Source organism: Zingiber officinale, chromosome 6A (genome assembly GCF_018446385.1).
Source record: "Zingiber officinale cultivar Zhangliang chromosome 6A, Zo_v1.1, whole genome shotgun sequence".
Classification (NCBI taxonomy): domain Eukaryota; kingdom Viridiplantae; phylum Streptophyta; class Magnoliopsida; order Zingiberales; family Zingiberaceae; genus Zingiber; species Zingiber officinale.
This window is the reverse complement of record NC_055997.1, coordinates 38888889-38906367: the sequence shown is the minus strand read 5'-3', so window position 1 is coordinate 38906367 and position 17479 is coordinate 38888889. Positions and strand designations below refer to the sequence as shown.

At 32.3% G+C, this 17479-nt stretch overlaps 1 protein-coding gene across 1 annotated transcript in view; it reads left to right on the top strand.

The window, feature by feature from the left end:
* The window catches only part of LOC121996302 (DExH-box ATP-dependent RNA helicase DExH9-like), a 29011-nt gene extending 12309 nt beyond the window's left edge, over positions 1-16702 (top strand). Inside the window, exons 7-14 of the mRNA XM_042550221.1 lie at positions 9347-9597; positions 11210-11333; positions 14285-14564; positions 14657-14799; positions 14902-15051; positions 15127-15359; positions 15773-16037; positions 16129-16702. Of these exons, the coding sequence (XP_042406155.1) occupies positions 9347-9597; positions 11210-11333; positions 14285-14564; positions 14657-14799; positions 14902-15051; positions 15127-15359; positions 15773-16037; positions 16129-16407 (1725 nt within the window). The 3' untranslated portion in view covers positions 16408-16702. The remainder of the gene's footprint in view (positions 1-9346; positions 9598-11209; positions 11334-14284; positions 14565-14656; positions 14800-14901; positions 15052-15126; positions 15360-15772; positions 16038-16128) is intronic.
* The last annotated feature ends 777 nt before the right edge of the window (positions 16703-17479 follow it).

The following is a 17479-nucleotide window of genomic DNA, read 5'->3' as shown; positions in this document are numbered from 1 at the left end:
CAGCACGAGATAAAACTTGAGTCAATCAATTCCATATGTTGATCATACAAAGAGGTATTCGGTATAAGTAGAGGGATTAAGAGAAAATACTAGGCATCAACCATGATCGGCAGCTGATAGTGTGGAAGCTTTTGGCATCAAAGCAGCAAGCGATAGTGGGGAAGCTTTTTGGCATTAAAGCAGTAGAGAATCAAATGCTAAGATGATACACAGAAGGTTCAGGTAAGGATTGGTTGGGAGTGGGTGGATTGGTTAGAAGTGACAATCAGAGGTGGGAGCAATTGTAGAGGTGGGAATGACAATCACCTAAATTGAGATAATGAGATATTACAATTTTGAAATATTATAAACGAATTAGGATGATTGTAACTAGTTTTTTTATCAATATTTATATAACAATAATATATAATATATAATATATATTATAACATATATATGATATCAATTATATATATAGTTTTGATACCCTACACAACCCGTGCACACTAAAAAAAAAATCGATTTTTTTTTTTTTTTTGCTTAATACCATAACCCAACTCCTAAACTCCAGTAAAAAATTATTGGCATAATCGGGAGCTTAAAAAAAAAATCAATGCTTCCGGTGCAGTCATCGCCCAAACCTGTCGCCTATATATATATATAATGGTTATATTAAATGGTATAATGTTGATGTATATTATATTAATTATATGATATTTTTTTTGTAACAGTTAATTATTTGATATATAATTAATATTTATATATTATTTGTATTAATTAATTAATAATTAGATAATTTTGAGTATTAATTAAAATTTATTGTATTTAATTTACTTGATATAGATAGAGAAATAGTTGTATTATTGTATTTATTTGTTGTAAATGAATTTATGATTTTTTTTTTATATTTGAACATTTTAATATGCATAGACAAATAGTGCCAAAATAACAATCTTATCATCAAACTTGGAAACACACGCTAACTTAGTAGATTTTACACTGTGATACTTGGCTCATTTGCTTAAAGCAATATCTTGTTGGTGGATACTTAGATATTTCCAATCGTATAAAAATCCCTCAAGGAATCTGTAATGTCAAAAAGGGTGCTAAAAGGAGGAAGATGATGCTAAAAATATGTATTACGAACAATGTAACAATTTTGATATACAAGCCTTTAAGGAACTCGACTAAGATTTCTAATTGGTCTTCGTTCCTCTTGAATTGAATATGAGTATTAGCAACAAAGGCAATATGGTGGTAGCTGGTGCTAGTGGAAATGGTGCAATCGTTAGATCAATATTGGGGGAGGAGTTTGTGTTATCTTATTATGAGGTGGTATTGGTTTTTTCCTTTCCTTCCATGGGATGAAAGTTTGCAATTGATATTGCTGATATAATTTGATCACCGCGTTCCAAGACTAAGCTAGCAAACATATTAGACTAGGATTGAAGATGCTTATATAAGAGAAGAAGAAATTGATTGACCAATGTATTATCATTTTTTTTTTGGGTTCATTTGAATTTCTCCTAATGCAATAAACAATATCTACTACTATAGTAGTGTCCAACATCCAAAAGTATCCACCTAGTAACCTTTAGTTGCATATAAAATTATGGATTTATACCTAGACAAACAAGTGGAGGGATCAAAACATGAATTCTATCGTGTAAGAAACAATGGGGACTATATAGGGATATATTGATGTGTAATAGTTGGACAGGACCTCGTGGATGAACATTATTAACTTTCTACTATAATGTAATAAAAAAATGATATTTCACATATCTAGTGATGTAATTGTAGAATATTGTGAAACATCTTACATATATTGCCAATGAATAGTATAGTTCGAAAGATACGTAGAATACATAGTGCAAGTGGTCGCAAACAATAGTGTCAACTTCAAGAGGGTTGAAGAATCGTTCGAGCATGAACTTTCAATTTTAGTTTGGACACCATGCGCAATAGGCTGCATCAATTTGATGATGACATTTGTAAATTCAATATAGTGTAGAAAGTTGTGTGGAGGCAATCATTGACAAAATTTATTTATAATGAGAAAATTTATTGACGGGGAGATTATATAACCGAGAGCAATTAGGGGTTTGAAAGTTTGTACTGTGCCAAGTGAAACAGTTGAAATGTATCATAGTAAATTAGTGAAACTCAACACTAAAGCTCAAAATCTCGAGCTGTGTTGAAGTTTTAGTCTTTGACCGAAAGGATATGTTTGGATATCGTGTTGATATTTTAATACATGGTGTAGGCAATGCATTGTAGTTCAAGGAGGTGAAACATAGGAAGAAGACATTGTACGTTTTGAGCATAATTTTAAAACAATTGAAACATGTCATTTTGATTACCGAAACATGATACCATTAAATACAAACAATGCCTTTTTTCTTTGCTTCATCTCCTTCCTCCTTTCACTTTCAATTTGTCACTGACACCGTACATCGGAGCGTTGACACGATACTAGAACAATATCTTTTTAGTCAAAGATCAAAACTACGACATGACTCGAATTTTGTAACTTTGATATTGAGTGATATCGAGTTTTGATGATTTATTTGAATGATACGTTTTAATTGTGTCGTCTGAGATTTCAAAGCATACTCGATATCACTTGATACAGACAATGTCTTCTTTCTCTTTCCTCCTTCAACCTCCAATTTGTCACCGACATCATTTAGCGATACATCGGCATGACTTGTTGCAAGGTTATTGTCCTAAAAAGGGTATTCCATGTTTACTTTTGAAAATAAGAAGCCTCTAAGTGCTCTAGCAAAAAGATTGTTATATTTGTTAGATATTTTAGGACTACATTAGATGCTTATGGCAGTAGAGTCCTCATACGTTGTTTTGTGCAATATTAAAGTGTGGATAAGAAGTTGCAAATGACCAATCCCTTCCACTTAATTTAAGTAACAAAAGAAGAAATCAAAAGGCGCCATCACTATCCAAATATCAACATTACATTAATATAACCATTGTAAGATGGGATGAGTAAATGGGGACAAGCTGTTTATTTGACAACTATATAATTTTTTTTAGTAATATTGATTACTGATAATAATATACTATTAGTTTAGGTTATTATCTTAGTTTACCAGTATAGTTTAGCTGCAAATGATGATCTCCTAGTGATCCTTAGCAGTGTAATATTAGGAATACAATGAAACAAAGAATTAGCACCAAGGCTATTAATAGAGAAAAAATAAGAGCAGCCCGGTGCACGAAGCTCTCACCATGCAGGGTCCTGGGGAATGTTTGTATTAATAGAGAAATTGATTTTTATTTAAATAAAAAAATACTATAGAGTGAGCACTCATTTATCAAAAAATTATCATAGTATTATAATTTTTTTGAGTGAGCTCTTATATATAATTTTTTTGATAAATGAGTGCTCACTCTATAGTATTTTTTTTTATCAAAGCATCAACTTTTTTTAGAACTTATGCGTAACTTGGAAGGAAGGTGAACCACACGTTAATTTAATACAAACATTCCTTGTGGAATATGGAACCTAAAGCATGATGAAGTAATTTATTATATATATAAAGTGGAGTCGTGCAGTTTGGACTCACAACAAAGCTGTTAAGGGAAGTGCCACACTGTGAGAGTGTGACAAGATGTGAAATTGCAAGAGTGAAGTTGGCTAGATAACAATCAATCATGAACATACTTTGGCACTATCAATGTGTAATACTAGCAGATGTGTGATAATAAATAGATTTAGATAGATTTTTACTATATAAATATATAAAGTGGTCTTTTTTTTTCCTTAAGATTTTGAGCTTTTAGTATAAATGGTCTGTCAGAATTTTAATATGATAAAAAATGGACAGCTTGTTGCACGAAGTTTTTGTTTGCGGGGTTCGGGGAAGGGTCTATTGTATGCAATCTTAACCTACATTGCAAGAGGTTGTTTTCGCGACTCAAACTCGTGACCTTCAAGTCACACGGTAGCAATTTTATGGTTGCACTAAGGCTCCCCTCTAAATTTTAATATTATACACGGAGGAAAATAATATTGCATCAAATTATGTGTTGTGTGAGTCAATCAAGAGAAATATACCCACCCACACATGAAGAGGGAGTATAAATAATATATATGTACATTGGCTTATTTTCTAGCCACATGAGTTTTTTTTAAAGTAAGTTATTTTTCAATAAGTCTTAACATATTATACATGTATAAAATTGATATACATAATTATATTAGATATTTATATTATACTTAATATTCATTAACTATTTTAAATAAAGAAATAGATATTCAATTTAATGATATTAATTTTCAAATTAATTGTTGAAATAACGTCTTATTTTATTAAAATAATTGTTTATAGTAACTGATAGATGATAATAACTCCATAGTTGTGCCATTAAAGGACTTGATAGATAATAGAATATCAATAATATGTTGGGGATAAATATTGAAAAATGTTTTATTGAAGAAATTATAAAATGCTATTAGACATAGACTATTTGAAATTTAATAATATAATTTTAAAAAAAGTCAAAAGGGTGCATTTTTTTTTTTTTGAAATCATCAAGATGACGCTCCATTTTGATTTTTTTATCAAAAGGACGTCCTACCCTATGTACAATTATCCAACTACTCTTCATAGAGTAGCAGTTTATTCACAGTATTATCTCTCTCTTATTTTTTCTAGCCTAAATTAACGCTTGGTAGCAGTTATATTTCATAGTTAGTACAACATGGAAAAAAAATTTTAAGACAAATTGTTCAGAAACGTCAATAAAGATTTAAACGATATTTTTTGAGTCTGAAACTGGCCGTTATAGGTTCTACCTCGTAACAAGCTGTAGATATTTGAACGAGCTTTGATTTGATATATTATGCGTTGTGTGGTTCAACCAGTCAGAAGTTATGATCTCTCAAAGTTTAGGGTTTAACATTCACATTATAGCAGCTATAAGTAGCTACTACAACTATGTAGGAGCTACGAATTGTAGTTGCTACAACTTGAATTTTAAATCCTAAACTTTGAGAGGTTATAATTTTTGACTCGAGTTGAACCACGAGATACAATATATCAAATCGAAACTTGTTTAAAGATCTACAATTGGTTGCGGGGTGTAACTCATAACGACAATATCGTTTAAATCTCTTTTGAAAGTTCCGAACAATTTTAGTCTTACATTTTTTTTGATGTTATAGTATAGGAAACCGTAACTTTTACAACTGTGTAGCAACATCCAGTTTATAGCAGCTATAACGCGTCAATTTAGGCTGGAAAAATAGGAGAGAGATAATAATGTGAATAAGTTTTTATTGTGTAATGGAGGGTAGTTGGGTAATTGTATATGGGATGGGGTGCTTTTTTATAAAAAATCAACATAGGGTGTCCCTTAGACGAATCAAGGGGTGCCATTTTAAATTTTGCCTAATATTTTTTTCACTTTATTTTTTATATTTATTTTAGTTTAAAATTATTCTTTTGTTTTATACCAATCCATGACAAACCAGTCATGGCTGGTCCTAAGCCCGAATAAAGGAGGGTTGTGTTAGGTTGCTGACTTAAAATTATGATAAATGTTTAATGAATGGATCTATTAAACTATTATACTCATGCTAAGTTATTCCTCGGAAGGAACACGTCGTAGGATTTGATTGTAACGTCTCGGCAAAGACTCGGTCCAAAATTCGGGTGTAGTGCTAAATATGTAAGAGTTCGCATTGCAAGGTTCGACTGTAACGTATCAGTAAGTACCACTACATCTCCATGAAAACTTGGGTGTAGTATTAAATAGGCAAGAATTCTCATACCATAAGTTTGATAAGAACAGATATGATAGAAAAATAATAGTCTAAGATTTAGAACATGAAACATAGAAATCCTCACTGTAAATCAATGAAGATAGTAGATACGATGATTAGGAGAAAAATTAGTATATTATGTGTATAAGAAACAAAATGGGTACGCGAGAAAGTAAAGATGATAGAGAACTAAGGTTTTAAGTTATGGTATACAGGAAAGAATAAAGCAAGAAATGGAGTGGGTATTATTGTAGATAGTTTGTTAAAGGATGAAGTTGTAGGAATAGTTAGAAAAGAGGATCGAATTATAACCCTTAAGATAATAATGGCAAAAGAAACTATGAACATAATTAGTGTATATGCACCGCAAGTAGGATTAGATGAAACTACCAAATAAGTTTTTGGGACGACTTAGATGAAGATTACAAAATATTTCGTCAAATGAAATGATTTTAATTTAAGGTGATCTAAATAGGCATATCGGAGTGAAAAATGAATAATATGAGAGGGTACATGGGGTTATGAGTTTGGAACGAGAAATAAAGAAGGAAAAAACTATATTAGATTTTACGATAACATATGATCTTATATTAGCTAATACATTTTTAAGAAAATAAAAGAATACTTAGTCACATTCAAAAGTAGGAATAATAAATTACAATTAACTTTCTTATGGTTAAGAAGAAGGATAAAAAGATTTATAAAGATTGCAAGGTCATTCCCGGTGAAAACTTAACTATCCAACATAGGTTAGTAGTGTTGGATATATGCCTCAAGTATAATATCAAGATAGAAAATATATACGACTCTTAGAATTAAGTGGTGAAAGTTAAAGGATGAGAAGCAAAATATATTTAAGGAAAAGGTAGGAGTACAAGTATTAGGTGAAATATATGGTGACTCTAATACGACATGGGATAAGATGGTATCAAAGTTGAAAATAACAGTTAAAAATAGTAGTTAGGAGTGTACTTGATGAGTTAAAGGGACATGCACCATTAAATAAGGAATCTTGGTGATGGAATGAGAAATTATAAGAAAAAGTGAAGAAAAATGAACAACTCATAAGGAATTACATATTTGTAAGAATGAGGAAAATTTTAAAAAATATACAATAACCAATAAAGAGGTTATGAAAGTAGTGAATGAAGCAAAGAATGAAACTTTTGAACGATTATATCAAAAATTGGATACAAAAGAAGGGGAAAGAGATATTTATAGAATAACTAAAGTGAGAGAAAGGAAAACTAGATTTTATTCAAATAAAATGTATTAATGATGAATGTGATAGGGTACTAGTAGACGAGAGAGAAATAAAAGAGCGGTGGAAGAAGTATTTTCATCAACTTTTTAATGAAGGTTTAGGCGATCAATTTAACTTAGGTAATTTAAGTAGGTCAAATGAGTATAGAAATTTAAATTTTTATCATAAAATTCAAAATTCAGAAGTAGAACAAGTTTTAAATGAGATGCACTCGAAAAGCTGTTGGACCAGATAATATTCCGATAGAGGTATGGAAGTGCTTAGGGAAACAAGGTATTGAATGACTTACAAAATTATTTAACATGATATTGAAAATAAAAAAAAGTACCTAATGAGAGTAAGTAATTTAGTTCCCTTATATAAGAATAAGGGAGACGTACAAAATTGTACAAATTATAGGTGTGCGTTTAGTTGGGGCCTGAGGGTTATGCTTAATAACTTTGGTTATCCATCTAAGGTTATCAATAAAAACTTGTTTGGTTTAAGTAATCGAATATTTTTGAGTAATGATCCATGTCCGATACGTCAACAAAAGGGGCATGCAACCTGAAATCTAAAAATTTTAGAAAAATAAAGTTTTTCTTAATTTCGGGGTTAACAAAATTTTTTGACCAAAAACATCTTCTGATATTTATACTTTGGGACAAAAATACCCCTAAAATTTTTATAACGAAAATTTCATTTTAAATTATAAAAACTAAATAAAAAATAAAAATATGTTATTTTATTTTAAAAATAAATTTGTTTGGTTGAAAATATCTTTTATATATATATATATATATATATATATATATATATATATATAATGTAAAGTTAAACAAAAAAACAGAGGAAAAAAACGTAAGATTCTAAAAGAGAAAAAAAAACGTAAAGTAAAAAAAATATGTAATGTTCAAAAAGAGAAAAAAATGTAAAGTTTAATAAAAAATATAAATTAAAAAAATAATAATATTTGTTTTTGTAATGAAGGGTAATACAATAAAATATTAAACTAGGTTATACATTAAAATCTCTAAACAAACACATTTTTATTGCATTACCTAGGTTAATCCAAACCACATTAGGTTATATTTTATTTCCCATAACCTTGGTTATGTGATTACTAGGTAATCATATAACCAAGGTTATACATGATGACTTGAACCAAACACACCATAGGGGTATTAAACTAATGAGTCATACTATGAAACTTTGAGAAAAAGTAAGGAAAGAGATTAAGGAAAGAGACACAATGACTATACATCTTCTTAGACAATTAATTGAAAATATCGGGAGCAAAAATAAAATCTACATATGATATTCATTGACTTAGAAAAAGCTTATAATAGAGCCCCAAGAGAAATTATATGGAAAATTCTAGAGAAGAGAGGTGTTAGCGTAACATATATTGAACTAATTAAGGATATGTGTGAGGATGTAATGACCAGAGTAAAGACTTAATGCGGAGTAACTGAAGCATTTTCAATAAAGATAAGGTTACATCAAGGGTCAACTCTAAGCCCTTATCTTTTTATACTAATTATGAACGAACCCACTTCACACATTCAAGATATAGTACCGTGGTGTATATTGTTTGCAGATGATATTGTTTTGCCAGATGAAACATGTGAAGAAGTAAATACTAAACTAGAATCTTTGCGGGAAACATTAGAAGGGAAAGGTTTTAGGCTTAGTAAAACAAAGACAGAATAAAGTAAGATCTATATATCCGACCCCACCTAATTGGATAAGGCTTGATTGTTGTTCTTATCGTTGTCGTCTTATACCAGTCCAGCAATCCAATATAATTGAGATTAGATTTGGACCATCGTTGAAACACTAAGGGGGTGCTTGGTTCATTGAAAGGAATGGGAATAAGAATGGGATTGATAGAAGTAGGGAATGGAAATGAGGGCTTTCCCATTCCCCTCCTTTTACTAGGGAATGACTCATTCCCATGTTTAGGGTAATGAATCCATGGGACCCACCACTAATTCCCCAAACCAAACACCCACTTTCAATCCCTTTCCCATTCCTTACTCTCATTCCATCCAACCAAGCACCCCCTAAAATTTTTCCTAAACCAATCGTAGCATAAGTCCTAGTAGTCTAGGATCCAGTTTTCTCTACTCTCTCTGCTCTGTGATTCTTTAGGTGTTGTCATTATTCACTGGTTTACCATTAAAAGCACATGGGTTTGCATAGCCTTGTTTCATTTAAGATTATTTTATTGGATGGTTAATAACATTCATTCTTTTGCTCAGGTGTTTTTTTTTCTGGTTATTTGGAGTAACTTTTTTTTTCCTCTTTCTGAGCTTTTGAACCTTCTCCTTTAGTGTTTGTTTGCAACAGAAACCTTCAGCATAGGTTTGAACATGCCTGCAAAGACAGTAGTTTTTACAAATGTACGCAAATATGATGGTGATAAGTTTCGGTGGATTTCCAGTGGTGAGTATATTCAAATGAGTGGGCGTGCTGGCCGTCGTGGTATAGATCAGCGAGGCATCTGTATTTTAATGGTGGATGAGAAGATGGAACCTTCTACTGCTAAATTAATGCTTAAAGGGAGTGCTGATAGTTTGAATAGGTGCAAGATATTCTTTCATGTTTTGTGATTTAATTTTTATTCAATTTGATCACATGGAACTTTTTTCTCTTCTAGCTAAATACTCAACATTAATATTGTGCAAATTCTGCAAATATCTATGTTGTTCTCCACTGGAAGTTCTTTCATGTTCATGAAGATGCTAAGATCAATCTGAAGTTCTTTCATGTTCATGAAGATGCTAAGATCAATCTGAAGTTCTTTCATGTTCATGAAAATGCCCTCGCTGAAATCCCTCTCACCCCTTAGCCATTTGACTGTCGGCTATAAGCTGACCCCCTCCCTTCATATAACCTGGAGACGGGCTGTGAGGGATGTCTGGAGGAAACGTAATCACCTTTTGTTACAATGTTCATGTAAATGCTAAGATCAATATGAAGTTACTAGAAAAAAGAAATAACAAAATATTATTAGAATGAAATTATATAATATTATTTATCTATATAAATATTTATTAATATCTTAATATTGATCCATTTGTGGGTTGACTTTTTACTATCTACATGTGGTTTCCTAAACGTTTGTGTTACTAATTAAATAAGATGAGGAGAGTTCAGTTAGTTATATAATTGACAGTAGATCTATCAGTTATTGGTTTATTTTGTTTGTAACTCAAAATGAGGCAATCATACAACATTGCATAAATTAGCATATGATGCTCAACTAAGGTCTAGGTAGTGGTAGAAACTAGTAACGAAAATGGATGTTGTACTTTTTATTATTCATGTATTCCAGCTATTTGGAATTAATTGAATGGATATCTTGCTGTTGCACTCTACACAAGGCTAGATTGTTGGTAATGACAACCTAACCTTGAACAAATATGGTTTTGAATTCATGGAAGATTCGTGTTCATGTGGATTACCGAGTTAGGCTTAGTTTGACATAGTGTTTTTAGTTGCAGCAATGAGGGAACAGTTGTTGGAAAGCAATTCTGTTTTTGCTAAGATTTTTTTTTTTTGGCAGAAAAGTGATTTTTATAGTTTTTGGTAAAGTTGTGATAGAAGTGCTATATGCAAAAAAACATGGTAGAACATAATTTAGAAATTGTGATTGAGGTTCTCCAGCCATCCTATACCTCTTCTTTCAGTTCAATTGCTTTTCAGCCCGTAGTATGGCAATGCTGCACCTAAACAATGCCTTATCCTCTATAGCCCTCTTCCATTGCTCCAGTTTCATTCTTGTTTTGGAGTTTAAATTCCATTGTTTTCTCCATCCTTATTGTAAGATCTCATTTGGTTTCTTAGATTCACTCTTCTAATATAATACATCATTTCACTTTTCCCTTTTTCAAATTTTGATTCTCATCTAGATGCCCAAATCTTGCAAATGGACCTATATTTGATTATCAAGAAAGCTTTTATGATGTCATTATGAGGCATAACTTCAGCATGAACCCATGTTAGTACTGTCTAATTGTCAGTAAAATCATTTCTGAAGTTTATCCAGAGTTATATTGGGTCATTGCATTTTGTTTTTTTGGCATGGTTTCAGCTTGAAGGATTTCTGAACATTTGTTTGCGCATGTTCTTTTTGTTCTATACTACTGTATAAGAGACTCTAGGCTGCTTTCTAATCCAACTCTTATTCACAGTGCCTTCCACCTAAGCTATAACATGCTGCTGAATCAAATGAGATGTGAAGATGGTGATCCAGAAAAACTTCTTCGGAATTCATTTTATCAATTTCAATCAGATGGAGCTCTTCCTAGTCTAGAGGTAAGTTGATGCCAACTAAATCTTAGGTTTTTTATTTTTTTATTTTTTTTTATTATGGGTCTTAAACTCCGCCCATAGCGAACCAGTCATGGCCGGTCCCAAGTCCGGATAAAGGAGGAAGGTTGTGTTAGATTGCTAGCTAGCGTTAAAACTTTGACAAATATTCAATGAATGGATCCATTTATTATGGATCTTAGCCGATTCTAACTAGTGGGATAAGCCTTGGTTGTTGTTGTATCTATTATAGTTTTTATTGACTGAAAAAGTTAAAACCATGGTTTAAAATCTCATGTTGTACTTGGCGATATGGGTGAAACATTTCATTTTGCTCGCCGATCAACATTGGCACGCCCCAAGGTCCTGCGGCAGCTGTGGAGGCGTCGCAGCTCTGCAACCATAGGGAGGCGTCATAGCCTCATGGCCATCGTGGAGGTGTCGCGCGAGCCCCGCGGAGGCTTCACACGAGCCCAGGCATCGCACGAGCCCCGCAGAGGCATCGCATGAGCCTCACTACTGCCGTGGAGGCATAGCACTAGCCCCGCGTACGGGTCGCATAAGAATCGTGGCTGCTGATAGGGCGGAACAGGAAAGGTCGTGAATGAAGGCAGTAACTTAGCTTTTAATTAAATAACTTTATGTTAATAATTTCAATCGATTCCTAACTATAAGGATAATTTAAATATATATCCTATTAACTTAGCTTAATTAAACCATAATAAAATTATCTTATTAATTTAATATATATTTCTTGCATATTTAATACTACGCATTCAACATTGTAGTTAAACATATAACGTTTTCCTTCCGTGGAATAACTTAGAATTAGTACAATAGTTTAATGTATCTATATATAATATTGCGAAACGTTGGCTAAAAACCTAATTGTTATAGGTAAATTCACAAGTGGCAAGCAAAATTTTAATTTTTTTATTTTCACCCATTAGACACTTAAGCAAATATCAATAATTGATAATTTCTATCTACCCATAAATGCCATAGTAATTTTTTAAAAGCGATGTTTTATATTCTTATTCAAAACTATGGATGTTGGCAACCCATGCAGTCTACCTTCCTAAAGAATAACCTGGTCTACCCTATTTTACTGCTAATTTACTTATTTTTTGTTAGTCATGTTGATACACACATCGAATAAGGGAACTATGGTCTTATATACTAAATACCAGTAAACACTTATGTAAATTTCTGTGATTGACGACTTCTATCTACCCATAACTTTGACGGTTTATATTCTTATTCAAAACTATGATTGTTGACAACCCATGCATTCTAACCTCCCTTAAGAATAATGTGACCTACCTGATTTTACTACTAGTTTACTTATTTTTTTACTAGTCATGTTGATATACAACCACACAGTATAAGTGAACTATGATCTTATATAACTAAATATCAATAAATGCTAAACGCAAAGACAACATTTTTAATCAAGCAGACAAATAAGAGTAAAAAAAGGTGCAGCTCGGTACATGAAGCTCCTGTCAATGCGAGGTCTAGGGAAGGATCAGACCACATTGCATTTATTGTATGCAATCTTACCGTGCATTCAAAGCGGTTGATTCCGTGACTTGAACATGTGAGCAGGTTCATATGACAACAATTTTACTGTTGGCGTGTGCCAATGCTCCCCCCTTCTAGACAAATAAGAGAGTACCAAAGCAAAAAAAGAGTAAAAATGACATATTTTTGAATAAAACAATATTCTGTTTTTCATTGTATTTTACTTTAGATAGTCCTGAATAATATTTTAATTTATTTCTACAACACTCTTTCCAATACACCTAGTACCTAGTCTATTTAGTGAGTCTTTATGAGCTAGGTTATTACAAAAGCCTAGGAGAGAGTCCTTTATCCTATGGTTCTACTGTTTCAACACTTGAATCATTTTTATGTTTCAGTCTTTTCTTATCGAGGCATGCACTCTCCTTAAGTGAAAGGGTAAACAATTTTGCAAAAATTCTAGTCAAAATAAGTTCTGCAAGACCTAAATGAATACATTAATCTTCACAATCAAGTAACAAGTGTTTTGAATTAAGAAATGCAAACACTTTTTATAGTTATTTTGCAGCCGATGGCCTAATCCTAGATCATGTGAGATAGCTCTTTATCTTGTAATTATTGTTTTGCAATCATAAAACATTGCAATTTTGTACAAGAATGGTTTAACGATTAAAAATAATTAAGATAAGATCCAATATTTGAATTTAAGCTCGAACAAGAACTAAATTTGATCAATGTCAATTTTTCTAAGAAAGAGCCATAACCAATTAAAGATTATATCAAAATTAAATTGTTTGATTTTGATAAAAATTTATTAATGGTTTGATGGGTATGGTAATTATCCAATGTCAATGTTTACAAGTGGATGAGAAAGCAAAGGTTTAAGCTTTAATATTGAATAATTATCCAAATTAGAGATTATATTCCAAAATTGTTGGAAAGAAACATTGTACAAATTGTCTTTTTAGACTAATTATTTATGGCTAAAATATAAAGAAAATTTGTGTTCAATTATTCAAAAATTTTCTTCTGTGGGGTTTCTATTGGTTGTTGATTTATTGGAAAAATCAGATCAACTTTTTCGTATCCAAATCTAATTTGCATGATGCTGATACATATGTTAACATGTCTTGCAGCCTGGAGATTTAGAAAATAACCTTTTAGTTTCCATCCATGTCACTTCAGATATTTAAATATACTACCTTTTAATATATATTTATATATATATTTTATCAATTAATGTATATTTTAGTTATCAATTAATATATTTAATATAATGCGATAGAATCTGTTGGTTTGCTGTTTGACTAGTGATATCGGACTTGGCTGAGGTTTATTCATGATCTGGTTCTAATAAGTATAACCTAAAATCTGCATTTAACATGTTATGGTGTTACTTTATTCCAAAGGTAATTTTTGTACATTTTCTGCAGAAACAATTAAAGGAATTGAAAATAGAGAGAGATTCTATGGTGATTGAAGAGGAGGAGAGTTTGAAGGATTACTACAATCTATTGGAGCAGTATCGAAGCCTAAAGAATGATGTCCGTGATATTGTATTCACCCCAAAGTATTGCTTACCCTTTTTACAGCCTGGCAGGCTTGTGAAAATTCGACTTCTTGGTGATGATAAAATGCCGTCATTCTCAACTGAGGAACAGGTGACATGGGGAGTAATACTTAATTTTGAGAGGGTAAAAGGTTCAGCCGAAGGTAAGTGACACTGCCAAACCATTAAGATGCTTTGGTACCCACATTTTCAGGCCTTTGCCTGTAATTTTAAATTGTTTATATATGTGTACCAGATAAAAGACCCGAAGATGCTAATTACAAACTTGACGTTCTCACGAGGTGCGCTGTGAACAAGGGAGACATGAAGAAATCAACAAGGATTATTCCTTTAAATGAACGTGGAGAATCTGTTGTTGTGCCACTACCTCTGTTGCAGGTCACTGATAATTTTTTATTCAGTTTAGTCTCAAAACATTTGCTGAAGTTGTTATTCTTCTAGTGCTGGTTTATTCCTCAAGTAGGATGCATTGTCTAACAGGTTGATAGCTTAAGCAGCATTCGTCTCTTCATCCCTAAAGATCTTTTGCCACTAGAAGCTCGGGAGAATACACTGAAAAAAGTATCAGAAGTTCTTTCAAGGTTTGCCAAAGATGGGGTGCCTCTTTTAGATCCCGAGGAAGATATGAAAGTGAGGACCACCATTTTCTCTTTTCCTATTAGTTATCTTGTCTAATCTCTTCAATTAAAAGCGTATCCTATTCAGGTTCAATCTAACTCGTATAAAAAAGCTGTTAGAAGGATTGAGGCACTGGAAAGCTTATTTGATAGGCATGAAGTAAGGAAGTCGCCGCTTATTGAACAAAAGCTGAAGGTTTTACATACTAAGCTAGAGTTAACTGCCAGAATCAAGTCACTAAAAAAAGTAAAGCAGTCTTCAACCGCCCTTGCCTTCAAAGATGAGCTCAAAGCAAGGAAACGAGTTCTTCGTAGGCTTGGGTAATATTTGTATTTTTTGCTCAACCTATATGGATATTCCATTGGTTAAGGTTAGATTTGGTTAGATCGATAACATACTATAGAGATCAAAACATGAAGGCTTTTATCCCGGTAATTCAGCAAATTATAAGTCTATTACGTTATGCTCCTTTAGTGAGTTCTTTATCAAGTCTTTCTAATGGTTCGAAATAAACATTGATGGAACATTGCTCAACCAATTCAAATCTGTATTCAAGAGTTATGAGATGTACTTTACTTTGACAGTATGTTTGACTTGTTTCATATGAATCATAGAAGCAACAAATGTAATGGCACACTTAAACAACATTCTGCTTGTAAAACTCGTGTCAATTTTAGACATGACATTTGATTTATTTGGCTTATGCTGAGCTTTGCCCTTTTACTCATTGCAGTTACATTACCAGAGAGGATGTAGTAGAGTTGAAGGGCAAGGTGGCCTGTGAGATAAGCACAGCTGATGAACTGACACTTACTGAGCTAATGTTCACTGGGATCTTTAAGGATGTTAATTTGGAAGAGATGGTAGCTCTGCTTTCTTGTTTTGTTTGGCAGGAGAAACTCCAAGATGCTCCAAAGCCAAGGGAATCTCTCGATCTCCTTCACTCTCATCTACAAGAGATTGCAAAAAGGGTTGGGAACGTTCAACTTGAATGCAAGGTGCCTTCCTACCTACTCTGTCTTTTTTTTTCCTGCTACCATCAGATAATTGAAATTTGATAATTTATGTAGCTATGTAATCTGTTTACAGATCCAAATTGACGTGGAAAAATTTGTAAATTCTTTTCGCTCTGACATCATGGAAGTTGTATATTCTTGGACAAAAGGATCAAAATTTTACGAGATTATGGAACTATCTCAAGTATTTGAAGGCAGCTTAATCAGGGCTATAAGAAGGCTGGAGGAACTTCTGCAACAACTAATTTTGGCCTCAAAGTCTATTGGAGAAATTGAAATGGAATCCAAGTTCGAAGAGGCCGTGACTAAAATTAAGCGAGACATTGTTTTTGCTGCATCTCTATATTTGTAGTATGAAAAATGCTGTTGTAGTATATGTACTTTCTATTTCTCGCCATGGGGGTTCAAGTTGCCAGTTTCAGTTTCCAAATTGCGTAATAGAAGACATTCCACGACTCTGGTCCTTGGTTATGATCCCTGGATAACAAGATCGAGTTTGTATTAGTGTGGCTGAAAAAGTGCCCAAGCCATTTATCTGACTAAATTTATTAGAGTTTTCATTTGTTTAGCAGAGAGAGCAGACAACATTGTATTGAAGTATGTTTGTTTTATGAGTTATTTTTTTTAAGATATGGAGTATTGTCACATGAGATTTTGGGATCGAAACTTGACTTGTTTGAACATGTCTTTTTTCGTACCTTGGCCATTTGTACTAATGACTATCATATGTGATTTATCTCTTTCGTGTTGATTTAAGGATGGGTTGACGGAGATGTTGGGGGTGAGTGAATTATTTTTTTGTTACATATTTATCTTATTATGAAACTTTTTTTTTTTTGTTGATTTCTTATCTTACATGAATATTAATTGTGATGTGAAAGGTGTATTAAACTGCTTCGGACCTTGAGTCTTGAATCAAATGTCGAACCTACCGTGTCTTAATTTTTTTTTTTTTTGGCTTAATGTTCACAGCATTTTCTTTTGTGGGGTGTGTGGATTTTTGTAGTTGAGTAGGAAGGATGATCAGCATAGCAATTCTCTTGGAGAATTTTTGAAACCTCCATTTGTCTCCAAATCAATTAACTAAATGAAATATTTTGATGAATAAAATATTTATATTGAAGTAGTTGTGAATCTGATTGGAAGGAATATTCATTTGACTAGTAATATACCTCTTGGTTAACTAACAATATAATTTGAAAAAAAAACATTTGTTAGCCCCTAGGGCTAGCTACGGTGCCATAACAAGTAGTAGGGTGAGCTTTCTAGATAAATGACATCTTATTCAGAGTATCTGAGAAGTTTAAATTACTTGTGATGTTGGGTCATCTATTAGGATTCATCTGTATTTTCTGATTTATTTTGATAGTCGGTGAAAAATATCTTTTGAGCTGGATCGATCACCTATAGAATTAATCGGATTT